The sequence below is a fragment of the Corvus hawaiiensis genome, chromosome 15 (genome assembly GCF_020740725.1).
Source record: "Corvus hawaiiensis isolate bCorHaw1 chromosome 15, bCorHaw1.pri.cur, whole genome shotgun sequence".
Taxonomy (NCBI): Eukaryota; Metazoa; Chordata; class Aves; order Passeriformes; family Corvidae; genus Corvus; species Corvus hawaiiensis.
Window position 1 is genome coordinate 16,299,271 of NC_063227.1, and position 13,434 is coordinate 16,312,704.

The 13,434-nt window shown below is 41.0% G+C and overlaps 1 protein-coding gene across 5 annotated transcripts in view; it reads left to right on the top strand.

The window, feature by feature from the left end:
* The window catches only part of TENM2 (teneurin transmembrane protein 2), a 740,257-nt gene that overhangs the window by 673,535 nt on the left and 53,288 nt on the right, over nt 1-13,434 (top strand). For all 5 annotated transcript variants that reach the window (XM_048319587.1, XM_048319586.1, XM_048319590.1 and 2 more), the window contains one exon: nt 12,402-12,548. In XM_048319587.1, the coding sequence (XP_048175544.1) occupies nt 12,402-12,548 (147 nt within the window). The remainder of the gene's footprint in view (nt 1-12,401; nt 12,549-13,434) is intronic.

Below are 13,434 nucleotides of genomic sequence, written 5' to 3' on the forward strand. Positions count from 1 at the left end.
TGGAATCTAAGAAGTGAATATAATGGTGTAATTGTAATTAAAACCATTCTTTTTAATTAAAAACTAAATCAGTTTGTAGTGAAAAATATTACTAGGTTGCTAGGTTGTGATTTTAGGTTAGAAGCAATATTAAAAGGACAATTATCCAAAAGCACAAATTATCAAAGAAAAAAAAATAGCAGTTTAGGAATAGCATTTTTTGCCTTGTTCATGGTGGTTTATTGATTTTAAAAGTGGTGCTGCTTCAAATACTGTGATTTTCCAATTGTTAGGAATCAAACAGAATTGCTGAGTTTCTTGTGGAAGGAGTTCCTCAAGAATAGCACTGAAGCTATTTCTGTAGGTTTACCATGTACAAACACAAACCCCTAAATGCCCCAGGTGCTGATTCTCCTAAAAACAGAGACACATTAGTACAGATGAGAGAACTGACTTTTTGTTTTAACCACTGGGAATTCCAGAGAATAGAACTCAGTCAACACAGTTTAAATATAAACTGATCTGTCTGCTTTCCATTCCACAAAGCAAGGCAAAATGCATGTATGCTGGGTTACAGATCACTTATCTCTCAAACGAACAGAGGAATTAGCATTATAGCATTCAGTCTCACAGTGGAAGATAGTGTGCTCAGAATTAAGTAGTTCTATAAAAAGAAGGGTGTTTCCACTTCCCCTTCCTTATTTTATTTTTAAATTTAGAATCCCTTGGATTTGAACCGTAAATGTATCACTGTAAGCAAGAAGCCATAAATCGTTATTTACTGTTGGTAAGTGAAAAACGCAATATGAATTTGTTAAAATGTTTGCAGATTCTGATTAATCCTTCCTTTTTTTTTTTTAAGGGTGGTTTGATAACAGTACAGGAAAAGCAGTAGCAATGTGCCTTTTCTTGTTTCAAAAAAAATTGAGAAGACGTTTTAGGTTTAAGACAGAAAATCACTGCATAGGAGTTTATTAGGATTCTGAAATGGAGGTTTACATTGCTCCCATGTGGCATTGCTAATAGCTGAATCAGGGTGGGGGGAGTGTAATGACACAGATTTTTAGATATAATTCATCTTCTTGTTGGCTTTGGAAACTAGGGGTAAAACTGCTTTTTTGTTACTGTCTCCCTTGGATCATTATTAATTGATTCTTTATCATGAAACCAATCCATATATATCTTCATTGTGTCCTGTGAATGTTTGAAACTTTTTTTTTTTTTTTTTTTTTTGGCAAAGTAAGTCAGAAATATTGATTTAGAATGGAGAAAGCCTTCCATATTTAGAGAATAGAGTATCAGAGTCAAGGTCATCCTGTTTGTGAAGGCTGAATGGACAACAGTCACTTGAAGGGAATAGTGGGTGAGTTACACAGCCACTGTTGAGTTACAGAGCCAGTATTAAATTGTTCCTGCAAAATTCCTCGCAGAGGTGGTCATGGACCAGAAACCCAAACACTGCCCAGACCCTGTTGTTCTTGCACTGAAGGGGAAATGAAAAAGTCTACACAGATGTCTAAGCATTACCTTGCTGTTGCAGCTTTCCCTAATTCAGATCCAGAGGGGCCCAGAGATGTTATCAGCTTTATGATTTTTCATTGGAATCTTTTGTTGTATATTCCATAACAATTCTGATTGCTTATATGCTGAGTGAAAAAGTGAATCAAAATCGCTCAGACCCTTAATTACAAACAGTCATTCATATACTTAATCAAAAGGGTTAATTAGCAATGAAACACAGACTTTTTGGATACTAAAGACAGTATCCAAAAGATACAGGAGACTGAAATGTCTCCTAAAATTGTTAAAATTTCCATACCACATGAAAGGTTTTTTTTAAAAAATACAATTAAGACAATGTTTATTACAATCTAATTATATCCCCATTCCTTTTAATCTTTCAATCTTCCATACACAAAGAATTTGCTAAGTAAAATCTGTCATCTTTGACCAGTATTTGTGTTTCTAGTTACCATGAAATTCCAAAGATCCTCATTAACGAATTTAAAAGCATTACTGCATGGAAAGTTTAAAGTATGAGATGCTTTGTAAAGGGAAATATTTATTCAGCAGAACTGGGGGAATTTAACACATGTGCCTTCCATTAAAGACTGCATCTATTTATTCAACTTTTATAGTTACAGTTTCCCCTACTCTATTAAGGATTTTTGTCAGAATTTCTGAGATAAAACACTTCAGTTTTAAAAATTCCTAGCAAGTTGTATATAATGTATCTGATTTCTTAAGGTGAGCATTCCTATTGATACTAAATGGGAGATTTCATAAAGTTATTTGGAGAGTATGTCCCCAGATCTTAATTATTTTGTTATTTTCTGTATTTTAATGCTTGAGATAAAGATTTATGAAATGTGAAGAAAGATGTCACTCAAAAGTGAACAAATGACAGTGAAGTGGAAAGGAAAATGTCGTCTCTATCAAGTATTGCTTCTGATTTTTTGTCCTGTGACTAAAGATTATAGGTTTATTAAAGATGAACTTTCACAGGGCTACTGCTACTGATCCCTTACTTGAATTAGGTAACTTCATTCCAGCCTAGGAAATAATTACAATTAGTAAGTTGTTTCCTTCAGAGCGAGAAGCAGGGATTCATGCTGGAGAACCCACATAAAAGTCTTGTGTTGACAGATTTGTACCTTGAGGAGCAAGGCTGGGTCACTAACTGCAGGAGAGCTTTTCCAGTGAGTGACACCGTTAAAAAGGATTTTGGCAGCAACTTCCTGACTGCTTACAGCAGTTTTAGAGTAAATTGGATATGCACTGTTCCTGATTAAACACATTCCCACATACGTGTTTACCCTGAAAGTCAGAGCTTGTCCCCAAGTTCACTTTGCTTGATTGTGGATCTTACAGAGTCAAACTGCATCAAAGCTCAGGGGATATTCTGATGTTGCAAGGTGTTCTCTTGTCCTCTGCTCATGGCACACGAGTGGAACCTGCTGGAAATCCTCTGCAGCTCCAGTCCAGGCAGGATTGTCTTGGTGCTCCCAGCTTAAGAACTGCTGCTGAGCAGTGGGAAAAGGCTGCACCCTGCTGGGGTTCACAGCTCTGAACAAATGGTCATTAGCTAAAGGAAAGCCCAATTAGTATGTTTCTAGCATGTTCCTTGAAATGTGATGGCAGTTCAGCTGTGTGTAAGCAATGAACAGTGACACCATACCCCACTGAAATTACGGGAAACAGGCAGAGTGTGGTAACCTAAATTATGATTTTATTTGAATGCTAAGGGTCAGTAATGCTGGTCTTCAGGGCAATCTCATATTCTGGTACCTGTCTCCTGAAACTTTTCTAAGATAAGTAATAACCTGGATAGAAAATAAAAATTTCTTTGACATCTGTTTGTTATGTTTAGAGATACTGTGAGCTACTCATCCTGTATTTTCAGCATGGCAAAGAAAGAGTTAATTACACAAAACTCTAGCAAATTGTCTTTTAGCTGTCCCTTGCATAGACCTTAGATTTTTCTTTATTATTTGTTATGAAATTCCTTTTAATTTGTTTCTGCTTTTCCGTGTTTGTTTGGGATTTTTTTTTTGAACTAAAGCAAATATCCTGACAGTACATAGCTGTGCACCTTTTTGCTTGACATGAATCAGTGAATGAAGTTTATTAATTCAATATACTGATTGTCCTGGTCATACAATCCTGTTGCAGCTGAGGTGGAGTGGTCTCTAGATTTCGTGGCTGCATCTCCCACTCCCTTACCTTGTGTTTCTCCTCCTAAGTGCTCCTGGGAAACAATCCCAGCCTAAGAAGTGACAACCTGCCTGCCCCAGGATGGCTTCCAAACTGCCAAATGTAGATGCAAGGCAATCAAGTTAAAAGTCTCAGTGATGCTTCTGATGGCTTCAACAGAGAAATGGAAAAGAAATGCTCTGCCCAGCAGCAGAAAGACTTAAGTATTCGTTCCAGAGAATTAAGGCCACTTCTAGTGAGGCGAGGGGAGGAGCAGAGCCATCAGTTGCCTGGTAGTAAATATGTTTAATGTAAAGCAAGCAGAGCTTAAAGAGCTCATTTCTCTTCCAAATTTCTTCCCAAGTGCAGATTAAATACTCTTGGCTTTCTTGGGGTGAGATGGAGAAGGTGATCTCCCTAATAAATCAAAATCACTTTCACAGATTATTTAGAATTTAAATATCAAAGCAACTGGCTATATCGGAAGGATTATGAGGTTTCTTTCTTCACCATGTAAACAGATAGAAAAAGGAACAAAAAGAGAACTGTTTTATGCATGCAGGATTTAAACCAGTTCATTTGTGAACACTACAGTTTTATTTCTGTAGCTTTTATTAGTTATTTGTGCGGTTGGTAGATATAAAAATTGGAAAATGGCATGATATTCATGAGGCTTATGTATATTGACAAGGGATGCAGAATGGTGCCTTGCACTTTGGAATTAAAGGGATGTTTATAAAGTATATTTTACGTACTGAAATATTCATCCTCTATCCTATATCTGCCAAACAACTCAGCATACACAAATACTCACATAGCTCAGAATGCAATGCTTATCTGTTTTCATTTGTTTTGTATACATTGCCTATGTGGTGGAATACTGCTCCTAGGTCATGAGCATTATTTCATACTTTGTATTTGTGGATATTCAAACTCCATAAATTCTATCCTCAACAAACACGTGAGATATATTTATCTTAATATTCAAATAGCCATTATTTTTGGTCACTTGTAATCATATTTTACTGTCATGAAGATTTAGGATTGCTGCAAGCCAGAAGGCATATGAGAAGCATTTAGTGTATTGCTACCATTTTTCATTCCAAACTATTCCAAAATGCTTCGTAAAAACTTCTGGTTTTTTCTTTGGCCCTTTCTTTGGATTTTTCTTTGGGACAGTTGGAATGTTGGAACTCTGAAGTCCAAACCCATGCAGTGTGCAGCCATTTAATGGAATCAATGTGATTAGTACTTTAAGAAGATCAGCTGCAAAATATAATGCACGCGTCTATATAGTGCTTTTCATCCTGAAGGGACTCCAAAGTTCTGTATCAAATTTAGGGGACAGAACGTACTAATCTGGCACACAGTAATAGAGGGAAATGCCTACTTATGTTAAGGCTCATATTTATTCTTCTGTTAGAGATAACCTGCACACTTACACAGGATCAGCATTTGCATACCTGAAAGTTAATTGCTAAATTATAAATTCTATGCAGGCATTAATATCTAATGAATAGCAAGCAATTATATTTTAATAGTGCCTGAGAAAACTGGGATTCCCTGCCCTGAGAATTATGAAATAAAAAGCTCTAAAGCCAAAGGGATCATAGGTAATTCAGCTTAGAAGGGATGTGAGGAGGTCAACTGGCCCAACCTCTCCTTCAAAGTAGGGTGGTTATGAGGGCAGACATCAGACTCGGGCTCGTAGTTTTTAGGGCAGACTCCTTACAAGCCCCCTGTTCCCCTGGACAGGCTGTTACCACTCAGTGCCCTTGCTGTGCATCTTCTGCAGTTTATAACCTCTGCTTATTCTCACTGCAATTCCCTGCTTGTGTATTCGTGTGTGTGTGCACGAATCCCATTCCCTCACACTACTGAATTCAAACTGAATTTGAAATACTGATGAAAACTACTAAGTAGCACTGATGTAGGGGGAGCAGTTCTGTTTGGTCACTCTAAATGCTAACTTGGCTTATGGGGCATTTTGATTGACTTAAACTCCCCTATTTTTTAAATTTTTTTGTATGTTAAAGGAGTTGTGGTCAAAGAAATGCAATTAGCATTTGGAGAAAAAGTGTGTAATATGTGATTTTTATTTTTTATCTATATGTGGAGGTTCTCATCGAAGGAGTAAAGAAATGCGTTCCTCCTCTATGCCATGTATGGAGGATTTGTGAAGTGAAAAAAAGTAGTTTGAAGCTAATGACTGAACTGAGAATGTCTTCCTCCAAAAATCCTAAATTGCATTAAGTCTAGATTACACTGCAATTAGGTTAGATATTTTAAATATGAAGTCAGTGTTTTGCTTGTTGCCCTTCAATTGACTGAATTTACACATCATGTCTCATAGGTCACTTTATCATTACACTGCCACAAAACTATTTATGTAGATGTTATTTTAGAGATAAATCGAACTTGAGAAGGTGTCTTTCTCAGAAAGGATATTACATATTACAAAGGATGATGCCAGTGCTTGTATGTGATATCAGGAACATTAATACAGTAAAAGATTATGGTTGTGGTAGTAGTTTTATGAATGCAATTTCACCTGGAATTATATTCTAAATGGATTTTGTTAGAGTAAGATTAATTTGAAAGACCCAGCTATCTTAAGTACAAATTTTACTGCATCTTTTATGTATCTTTTTATGGGGTGTATGAATAGGAGTTGGATATGAGTCTTGTTTGAAAAGAATACACTGTGTAACTCAAATGTGCTGGTAGAGTCAAATTTTAGCTCCTGCTCAAAATTTCAGCAAATAACCTGCTTGGCCTCTAGAAAGAACTGTGTGGCTCTGCTACAGCTTTTGGGCTGCAGCGGTTTCTTAACTTACATTTGACATAACTTCTTTGCTCATGCTGGTGCACCATTGAAACTTGTCACCTGATCCTGGCAAAGCCATGGGACATGGCATTGGATTCTGTGCAGGAGGTGAGGTGTCTTTGTGCACACATTCACAATTTTGGGGTGCAGAGAGAACCCTGCCTGGTTGTCACAGAGCACTTGAACTTCAGCATTGCAGAGGCTTCTCAGTCTGATGACTGAACTTCCCTAAGACAGTCTCCCTTCCTTCTGGAAACTGTCTGTTCTATGTATAAGTAGCCCAAATTCTGGGCTCAGCTAAAGCTCTGTGTGCATACTCAGCCTTCTGAGCAGACATGGACTTTTTGATTATTGGTCTGTTTGGTTTCCTCAAGTCTCAGGACAGTGTAGCACAAACTGTCCCCTCTTTTCCCTGCCCAGCTGTTGGCAGCTTGGAGCAGGGGTCACACCAAAAGCTGTGACAGAGAACTCTGTTGGTTGTGCACAAGAGGGAGACCTGGAGGGTGTCTCCCCCACAAGTCACAGGAGCCCACCTGCTTGAGTCACTTAACATGAAGTTAGAGAACATGGAATGTTCTGGGAGCAGTCCCCTGTTAACAAGGCATGAAGGTCTTGCACCCCTGGGGTTTTCTTCAATCTCAAATTTTTGTGACCTATACTGCAACATGAGCTTCCCACTCTTTTAGTTTGTGTTTGTCTCTGTATCTCTTTTGTTCTTTTTCTTCAGAATGATGCAAGTGACTTTTCTTGACACTTTTTCATACCAGCAGTTCCCTTTTGTGTGAGCTTTACTTCTAAACAGCCACACATGGTTTTTTCTCCTATTTCTCTGGTTTTTTGGAAAGCTGGATATTCCCTGAGTTCCTGCCTTTATGTGTAAAGACTGGAATTGCATGGATAGATAGTAGATAGAATTTAGGGGGAAATTCTGTTATGACATCCATATCCCAGGCAATTTAAGGAATCTTACTTAAAATTACTGGTTGTTTGTCTGCACAGGAGGTAGAGTGGAGGATTTCAGGGCTCTTTAAACATACTTTTTGGCCTTTCTTTTTTTTTTCAGCCTGTTCAATAAATAAAATTGTATCTGGGCCAGTCTGTAGTTCTAACTCAGGCATGTATGCATCTGCACAGCACATCAGCAAGTAGATATTTATTCTTTACTCCTTTTTTTGATGTGTGGCTTAAAGAGATATTTAGGGTGTTGAGTAGTTTTAAACAAAATATTTTCTCAAAAAAAAAAAGGAAAAAAAGAAGCAGCAAGGCAGGCAGGCAGAGCACTGTGGTGACAAACACTTCAGTGCCACGGAGAAGCTCCTGCTCCTCTGGAAAGCAGCAGCTCGGCTGTGGTGCATGAGCAGCGACGCTGGGCTTTGTGCTGCACTGAGAGCCTGGCTTCATTCTTAGCAATTTGTCAATCAGTGTCAGCACCCTGCTTCAGAGACCTGAGCTGGTGCCTCTGCATGGCTCCAGCCTGTTCTGGAACTGTCCAGACTCACTCAAAGGGGCCTCACCTCTTGCTCAACCAACACTCTATTTCACTGACATGTGTTTAGTTATGTGTTTGGGGTTTGAGTTTATTTCAGTTGAAGTATTACTCTGTAGAAAATGACTTGTGCATGTGCCTACAATAACACTGTGTCATTTTTATTTGTATGCCCTTTCTTTGGCTTTAACTAAGCCCTGCAGGCTTTGGAATTGAAGGATTAAAAAATAACAATAGCAAATAAAAAGCATAATTCTATTTTCAATGTTGCTAGGTACCTCATTCTATGTACCTCATTTATTATTTGCTAGATAGCTGTAGGCATACCAGCAGCTCACTGAAGGAATGAACAGAAAATATGAAAACAGTGATTATCCTCTAAAATCCAAATTAAACAGGCTATTGTCATTACTGCTTTTATGTCATTTCTCTAAATTCTTTAGGTACCATCATATCCCAGACTACTTTTATTTGCTACAGTTCTGTAGTTAACAGCTGTAATGAGAAGAGGAGGATTGAAATGTAATTTAAATGTTCCCCTTGAAACTCGTGTGCATCCTGTGATTGAGAAAACACTGTGCTGTAGAACACACTCTTCACTGCAGGGCTTCTTCACCCACAGGACCACCTGGTCCAGCCTCAGCTGAAGTCACTGGGAAGGCTCCAGTGGCTGCCAGCAGACTTAGTTCAGGATGTGTGAAACGAGGTAATGTGGAAAGATGAGAGACCATATTCCAGACTGTAGCTGCACCACATGTGCACTAAATGGGGAGAGCTGCTAGGAACCCATTCTGCTGGAAGATGCTGTTTGGAGAATAAATGGCTGATAGCATAGGATCAGAAGGACTCAAAAGACACAAGATCTTGATTTACTTCTGTCTTTCCATGTACAAACTTGAGCAGAGGCTAAAAGCATCATCCTTTTCTCTATGTGCTTACGAGATGCCACTTAGATTTTTTTTTTCCTTCATCTCTCCTATTCTCTTTTTTTCCTTTAGTTATACTCAGAGGCTACCTCTCCCATCAGAGTTTGGAAACTTTAAAAAGAGCAAGGTTTCTCTAACTTCTCTTTCCCTGTCCGCCCTTTCCCTTTCTTTTTTTTCAGAAAGATTTTCCTCACCATAAGTGGGAGTTCTGATGATTCTGACTGAAACCACATATTAGTTGGGCAGACTTTATGTTTTAGTTTAGTTAAAATGTTTGGTGTGGAGTTTAAAGTAGTTTATGCAATGGAAGATCTATATATGTGTGGGAAGCTGGACATGTGTATTTGTATACCTGGAGTTTGGGAGTACCAGAGTGAAAAGAAGCTCTCTGTGCAGCATTTATCCAAAATTGGATTAGAATTCTTGATAGATACTGGAAATTATTTTTCCAAGTTCAAAAATGAAGTAATCATTTTACAATTTAATCTAAGAATATTTTCACTGTAGGTGAAACCTGGGAGTATTCTCTTATATAAATATATATGTAAATATATCCAGCACTCTCCATTTTTGAACCAAGCACTGGCCATATTATGGTTTTTGCTATTCATAGTGATTCTGACTCTGGTGTCTCTCATATGCTCATCGCAGATTCCTGATGCAACACTGGAAAATGTACTGAAATCTTCCTTGTTATTTTAATTGTAAATTCATATGTACTTGTAGTAAAGCTCCCAATTTCCAATCCCACAGGCAAGTTGGAGATAGAGAGAAGGGAGGCTGCATTAGTGTTTCACCTTTAGCAGCAGCTAGAAAAGTGTGAGACACTTGAACGGCTGTTGCCTGTACTCTGCCTGTTCTGTGAATAAATAGGTTGTCAATCTAGCACTTTAAACAAGCACTTTCTTCTTTTTTAACCTTGCTTCTTGACATTTTCCATTAAGCATACTGTAATGGAAAAGATGAGGAGAATTTCTCTACACACCAGGAATAGCAACCTGTCTGCTTAGCACGAAAGGCCCTTTTCCATGCGATCACTGGGAGCTTCATCCCACGCTGGATTGCTTCTTGAGATTAGATGCTGATAGCCCTTCTCTCTGTCACTGTGACTGCCTGGCTCTGGGAGAATTCCCCAGCCAGCCAGGAGGCAGCACACTGCTGAGTGTGGCTGCACCATGAAAGCAGGCTCTGATAAAGCACCGAGTGCTGGGTGTGCTTCCTGCAGTGAGCGTGTCCTGCAAAGGCCATCTGTCCAGCTGTGGCACTGAGCCTTGGTTGAAGCTCTGAAGGCTCCTCAGGCAGGCACTTTGTCACCTTGTCTACTCCTCAAACCCCTTGATGGCCACCAAGCCCATGAGATATGTGGAAATCCTGTGTGTGCAGAGGATGTTCATCAGTACTAATCCCTGCTCACATGCACAGGCAGGTAGAGTTAAATAGAGATAGTAGGTGCAATTCCTAAATATAAGCCTTTTTTAGAAGAAAACTGGTTATTACTAGATCATAATGGAGCTCTGATTTCTGGTTGGTCTAACAGACTAGAATGCTGTATAGATATTTGCTTGAAGAAAGGCGAAACCAGAAATCTGTATTTATACATAGGCATGTACAGAGACAGAACCATGCAAAATGCCTAAGTAGTTGTCCATTACTTAAAGCTGTTTCAAAGCTAATTCATCATTAACTTAATAGATCTTTTTAAGGAAGATGTTATTGTCCAAGTACTTGGATCCTATTGTAGTCTACTGCTGTTCATTCCCTTCCTTCTGATATTTATGCTATTCAAACACCAGCTCTGTCTGTGGAAGGCTGCAGTTAAATAGGCTCTGTGGAGGTAGCATAGTGTTTCCTAGCAACACCATGTCCATGGCAGTGATGCTGCCTTCCCTCTCTACACTAAACGCAAAGTCATGTCCATTAATCCCCAGCTGCACTTAAAACTTTTCAGGGATTTTGCTAGCTCCCTACTGTTCATGTTTTCATCTTGCTCATACGCTGCAAGGCAAACTGCTTCAGTGATTTAATTCTCTTTGGTGCCTCAGTATAAAACCAACCGTGTGTGTATATTCACAATTACTATTTGTTCTTCGTTTAAAACAAATAATTTGTCCTATACTGTGATGCCTCCCCTCAAACATTATCATTTTGGTCATTCAAACAACCTGACAAATGAAAGAGATAAACTAAATGTCTTGAAAATCTATTACCTGTGCTGCAAAAGTAACTGAATTTTTTTAAGCTAAAATACGTAGTGGCAAAATAACCCTAAATTTAAGTGTAAGGAGCATTTTATTTTTTTAATACACAACAACATTGAAATAAAACTCATAGGACTTGTTTCTATCTGCTGACAGCTTTCTGTGTACCATGAACTGAATAGTCTTTGACCTGTTGTGATACCAGCTGAGTGAGTTCCAGGGATATCACTTTGTTGGATGGGAAACTCCTGCAGCACTGTGAGAATGAATCTGGGGTCAGAGAAACTGCTCTCTGACTTCACCTGGCTACAGCCAAGGCAGCTGGGAGGAGCAGGAAGAGACAAACTCCGAGCTGTGGTTTATAAAAAGACACACCCATCGTCAGGCAACAGAGCCTTCTCCTCCTGCTCAGACTCGTGAAGAGGTGCTGTGAGAGGTTTGCTGCAGGCCTCAAATCTTCTGTCACCCCACAGACAAATACTCATGCTTGTGTGGATTGGGTGTTGATAGATGTGATTGTATATACCAAGGCTGCAGTTTGGTTTTCTTACCCTTTTTCATAATGAATATTCAGTAAGATACAAGAGTGTCTCCTGAGACTCATTTACTTCCCAGAAAGAGGAGTCGAGGTATTCTATCACCTATGGACATTTGTTAGAACATGTAAGCAGCTTAGCTAATTAATATTTTTGTTCCTAATTTGGCTCTTGCTATACAATAAATCATGTCATATTCATAATCAATTCAAAACATACATCTTTGGAGGGCTATCTCTTCTAATAAGTTTTTCAGAAAGTGTAAGATGTTACACCAAAATATAAGTAAACTTAGTGTTAAATAAGTAGGTATTCTAAAATTACTGTCAATGAAGGAAAATATTTTCAAAACTGTTTATTTAAACTTTGTGTTTAGAGACATTCTGGAGAATGATGCAACACACAATACAAAAAGTCCTCTGAGCATTGACGAGCTTGTTGAAGAAGGTGTTCTCCCTCCTGTGTGCACGCACATACAGTGAGAAGAATAAGAGACAGATCTTCTGTAAGCAGACTGTCATTTCTATCAGCTCAAGGTCTGAGTCTTTACAGGGTTCTTAAAACGTGTTACAGCAGGTAGGGCTCTTCCTCCCTTCGGCTTGAGCTAGATCCCCATTTCTCCAGGGTGTCCCCTTCCTTTACCGAGAGTGTTCCTGCCAAGTGGCAGGACCGAGCCTTTTTGTCTGCACAGTAGCACGGCCTGAGCGCAGCAGGGTGGGAGTGCCCTGGGCTCACCTTCTCCGTTTGTCCTCCCAGATGGCTGCCCGGACCTGTGCAATGGCAACGGGAGATGCACGCTGGGCCAGAACAGCTGGCAGTGCGTCTGCCAGAGCGGCTGGAGGGGGCCGGGATGCAGCGTCGCCATGGAAACCGCCTGTGCCGACAACAAGGATAACGAAGGAGGTGAGCAAAGGCTTTCGATCACAGTCCGAAAGAGCAGAGGGCTGCACACACCGGCCTCGGGAGTCATTGTCCTGCAGAAGGGCTGTGGCTGTCGCTGCTGTCAGGTGTTCTCCAACAAAGGAGAGGGAGCTGCGGCCGTGCGGGACACGCAGGGACCCCCGGGCGGGAGGCTCAGTCCCACCCAAAGCCTCGGTGGGGGCACAGCAGAGCTGTCTGCTGCGGGCTCCTGGGGCACAGGAGCGGCAGAGGAGCTCCCTGTGCCCGTGTGCCCCTCGGAGCAGCTGACAGAGCCACCTTGTACTGTCCGTGCTGGGACCGCGCTGTTCTGTGCACAGCCCCTGTCTGGCTGTCCCCTGCTGTCACACAGCCCCTGTCCGGCTGTCCCCTGCTCTCACACAGCCCCTGTCTGGCTGTCCCCTGCTCTCACACAGCCCCTGTCCGGCTGTCCCCTGCTGTCACACAGCCCCTGTCCGGCTGTCCCCTGCTCTCACACAGCCCCTGCCAGGCTGTCCCCTGCTCTCACACAGCCCCTGTCCGGCTGTCCCCTGCTCTCACACAGCCCCTGTCTGGCTGTCCCCTGCTCTCACACAGCCCCTGTCCGGCTGTCCCCTGCTGTCACACAGCCCCTGTCCGGCTGTCCCCTGCTCTCACACAGCCCCTGCCAGGCTGTCCCCTGCTCTCACACAGCCCCTGTCCGGCTGTCCCCTGCTCTCACACAGCCTCTGCCAGGCTGTCCCCTGCTCTCACACAGTCCCTGCCAGGCTGTCCCCTGCTCTCACACAGTCCCTGTCCGGCTGTCCCCTGCTGTCACACAGCCGCTGTCCGACTGTCCCCTGCTCTCACACAGCCCCTGCCAGGCTGTCCCCTGCTCTCACACAGCCCCTGC